This window comes from Helianthus annuus, chromosome 5 (assembly GCF_002127325.2).
Source record: "Helianthus annuus cultivar XRQ/B chromosome 5, HanXRQr2.0-SUNRISE, whole genome shotgun sequence".
In the NCBI taxonomy this organism is placed as follows: Eukaryota; Viridiplantae; Streptophyta; class Magnoliopsida; order Asterales; family Asteraceae; genus Helianthus; species Helianthus annuus.
The window spans coordinates 65,655,665-65,660,075 of NC_035437.2; the positions used below are offsets into that span (position 1 = coordinate 65,655,665).

The window sequence follows — 4,411 nt, forward strand, 5'->3', positions numbered from 1 at the left end:
CCTTCGCTTAAAGTTTGGGAAATAGCATGTAGTAAACAAGTGTGAGTTAGATTTTATAATGATTTAGAGGGGAATATTAAATTCTAATACGTGTTACACTTTTTACAAGTTGGTTTAATCATCTTATTATTCAGATCAATAATCCATAATCCTTGCTACGCTTTCTAAATTTTTTTTCTTTTTTTATTGGATCTTTCACGTGTATGTATATGCATAAAAAGTGTGGATAAGCATAGAAATCAGAAACACATGACATAGACATATCAAGCTATTTCCGGGGCGTAGATATGATGACGATTCTTTATTTGTTTATACACACTCAAATGAGGCAAATGAGCAATACTGTCACCCTCATCAAATATATTTTAGCCTCCATTCGGTCCTTCCCTTCACAATCTCGCCCCCGGGAGCACCATCACCGCCACCCTCAGATAAGAGCACATGTTGACAATTAACATGGTTAGAATCAGGTATTCCACCATTGTCACCGTCGTCACTACCGCCCAATATGGAGGTGAGTGATTTCACCACACTATCCTTCCTACATTCTCTACGATACTCGAGAGTAATGCTAGCTAGCTCATACTTCTCCACAACTTGTGGAGCACTCTGTAACGTATAACTATAATTAGATAAGACATAAAACATGATTTTTGCCTTTAAAAGTTTACAACCGAAAATATACTTAACATGGTTACCTCAAGGACCCAATCAATATACTTCACATTGTTGACATGTTGGTTGACATCCAAATCACTCCACCTTGGCTACATGATTATTAATCCAAATATTAAATAAGAACAAATTAACAATTGATAGCGAAGATGATGTGTAATCTTTAGGAGAGATCAAGGTTGACTCACAGTTAAACCCTTGCGAACATAGTCAGCAGTGGTCTCTTCAAGTTTAGGTAATTTTCTACAATCATCATCTACAACCGGTGGTGCATCTACAAAAAGATGTTCGATTTCACCTCGGACTTCATCTGGGATTTTTGATAACCTCCTTGTCTCTTTATTCATCATAACCCAATTACTGCAAAAGATAGAAAAAACATAAATATATAATATATAATAAAAGAAACCATTTATGAGAGATATGTTATTATTATTAATTTAGTTTTTAGAAAGTGTAATGACATATAAATATAAAAAAAAAATCAAGAACTATCCTCGCAATCACTATATCTATCGTGTATCGAGTATATCCGTTAGTTTTTTTTAAAGATACAACATTTTTTTATTATCATATCTGATATATAAAATTAGATTTATTCAACACGTGTAATGCACAAGATTTTTTTTAAAGATATAACTTCTTTTATTATTTACTATACAAAATTACATATACTCAATCCGTGTAATACATGGGGGTTTTAAAAATAAAACTTTTTATAATTATTATTTGGTGTATAAAATTAGTTTTATTCAACTTGTGAAATATATGGGATTTTTAATTATTTAATATATAAAATTATATTTATTCAACCCGTGTAATACACAAGGTTCTAACCTAGTTATCTATCCACTACAATAAAAAAAAACAAGTTTTGGACACTTGTCATTCGTTGAAGCCATCTATTTTTATAGATAATTAATGTAAATTAAAAGATAATTATACAATTAAATTAAAAATTTAATATAAATTCAAACAATTCAAATAGGAGAAAATATATATATAATATTTTAAAATAGAGTAAATTACAAAAATCGTCCTTTATGTATGCCACTTATTGCAAACTGTGTCCTTTGTCTTCAATAATTACAGAAAACGTACTCGATGTTTGCAAATCCTTGGAAGTTATGTCATTTAGCCCTAACTCAGTTAATTTAAATGATTTATTTATTTTATTAAACTAAAATAGTTAAGGGTAGAACCTATTTCAAAAATGTTTAAAAGGTGTTTATTGGTTCTATACTTATATTTTCGTGTTCAATTCTCAACTCAAATACGGTAATCACTATGTTTACGTGACATTTATAAGAACAATCACCGCAATCACCCATTCATCGTATATCGAGTATATCCGTTAGTTTTTTTAAGATATAAAAATTTATTAGATTCATTCAAAACGTGTAATAAACGAGGTTTTTTAAAGATATAACATTTTTATTTTTTACTATACAAAATTACATTTATGGAACTCGTGTAATACTCGGGGTTTTAAAAATATAACTTTTTTTTTATTATGTAGTATATAAAATTAGATTTATTCAATACATATAATACATAAGATTTATAAAGATATAACCTTTTATTGTTTGGTATATAAAATTATATGTGTTCAACCCTGTATAACACAGCCTCCCACTTTAGTCTCCCTAACGGTCGAACTTAGTCTCGCTCCTCAGCTCGACGAGGTTCTTAAAAATGTAACTTTTTTATTATTTAATATATAAAATTAAATTTACTCAACCCGTACAATACACGTGGTTTTTAAAGATATAATTTTTTTTATTATTTAATATATAAAATTACATTTATTCAACTAACGTAATAAACGAGATTTTCAAATATATATTGTTTTATTATTTGGTATATAAAATTGCATTTATTAAACGCGTGTAATAAACGAGATTTTTAAAGATATATTTTTTTTTATTATTTGGTATATAAAATTGCATTTATTTAACCCGTGTAATACACGGGGTTCTAACCTAGTAGGTATATAATAAACAAGATTTATTAATATTTATTTGTAAGTTATATAACCTTGAAGCTGTTATTAAAATGTCGCCTGTATTGCAATCACGAACCAGCCAATCACGTCGCATACTGTTTTTTCCATTTCGGGCTATCCAAGTATCTACTTGAACAACATCACCCCTAAAATAAATTCCAGAATATCAAAACACATCAATATGCCATACTAGTAATTAAGCAAAATACCATGGTTAGGTAACTTAGGTGGTATTTAGATGAAAAAAAAAGTTCTTAAAAAAAGTAATTAAGCAAAATAGACTTTTACCAAGTTGGATAACGGTCAACTATCACATGCATCTTTGTCACTACCCAAAACAGATTCCTCTTAAACATCTCCGGTGTTGAACCGAATCCATTACCCATGAGTCCAACTGACTTCGCATGATTAAGGGCCGTTTCCTGGGACGAGTTAAGTACTTAAGCTTCTGATATAAAACCTACTACACTACTCGTAATTACTATGGAAACACATTATCATGAAAATAAATACCTGCAAATGATTCATTATCGTTTCTATTGATGCATTTCTATCGGCGCCTACTTCATAAGATCTAATCAAAAAGTTTTCGCGAAACCCAAGCCCATCTTGAACAATTTTTCCTAAACCAAAAGGATCCAGATCAGGTCGTTTCGTCATCCAGTCCAGCATCATCCACTGCTTCTCTGCAGCTAAGAAGATTGTTGTGATTGAAGCAAGAAGCACACTCCAATCTGGTAGTTGGTTTATAACGGTTCTTGGGGCATGTGATATAAGATTCTCCGCGGTTTTGAGGCCATTGATGACGCGTTTTTTACTTCCATTTACTTCTGTAGGAGCCTGCGAGTTAGCTTTAACTTGCATACCACCAGAATTAACTGATTTCATCTTGTTTCCACGCATATCTACACTACCTGGCTCGTTTCCAACCTTCCCAAATGTCCCAGCCCCAGAATGAGGCTTTGGCCAAGTAACTGGAAATAGCGATGCACTCGCCGTAGTAGCAACCATGTTTAAACTATTCTAACTTTTGATTCGAGAAACAACTTCTGAAAGCTTAATTAACAAAAAATGCAAAGAAGCGAATCACTAGATCATAAACGTTCTTGTTAACGATTAGAGAATGTAACAAACAATATATTCCATGATGAGAGGATTCAATCAATTTAAAGTTAATTTATAGCAATTTAGATGCAACAAGAAACAGGTAACCATCAATTGCAATACCCTTGATAACGACTAGGGAATGTAACAAACAATATATTCCATGATGAGAGGATTCAATGAATTAATGAAAGTTAATTTAATTATTGCAACTAAAATGCAACAAGAAACAGGTAACCATCAATTACGTACAATAACCTGACCCGTAAATAGGTTTTATTTCATTGTAGCCAGCTTCTAAACCTACCTTTCATAAATACAACACACCTAACAAATTGAAATTATAAAACACTTCTGCTTGCTTACGAAACATAACCAATTATGGATTACCAGACAACCTACTCCCCCTACCATTAACTATTGAGGCTAAACTAATTTTTCGACACCAGCATTCTAACCACAAAAACTCATTTCCACTATTTTATTTCCTATCATTCAAAATCTAGCATCAAACACATTCAAAACCTAGCATCATATTCATTCAAAGAATTAATTCCACTATTCTAATTCCTAATTGGACAACGCAAATCGCATCTCATTCCAAATCTAGCTTCAAATTAATTCAAA

General features: G+C 31.1%; 1 protein-coding gene across 1 annotated transcript; it reads right to left on the reverse strand.

Annotated features, from left to right (window-relative positions):
- Positions 1 to 208: 208 nt before the first annotated feature.
- LOC110940305 (palmitoyl-acyl carrier protein thioesterase, chloroplastic) lies at positions 209 to 3,811 on the reverse strand. Its single transcript, XM_022181850.2, has 6 exons — positions 3,194 to 3,811; positions 2,969 to 3,102; positions 2,713 to 2,826; positions 864 to 1,035; positions 699 to 767; positions 209 to 609 (listed from the first exon to the last, which is right to left on the reverse strand). Exons 1-6 carry the CDS (start codon positions 3,689 to 3,691, stop codon positions 355 to 357), a joined length of 1,242 nt encoding a protein of 413 aa, XP_022037542.1. The 5' UTR covers positions 3,692 to 3,811; the 3' UTR covers positions 209 to 354.
- Between the last annotated feature and the right edge of the window lie 600 nt (positions 3,812 to 4,411).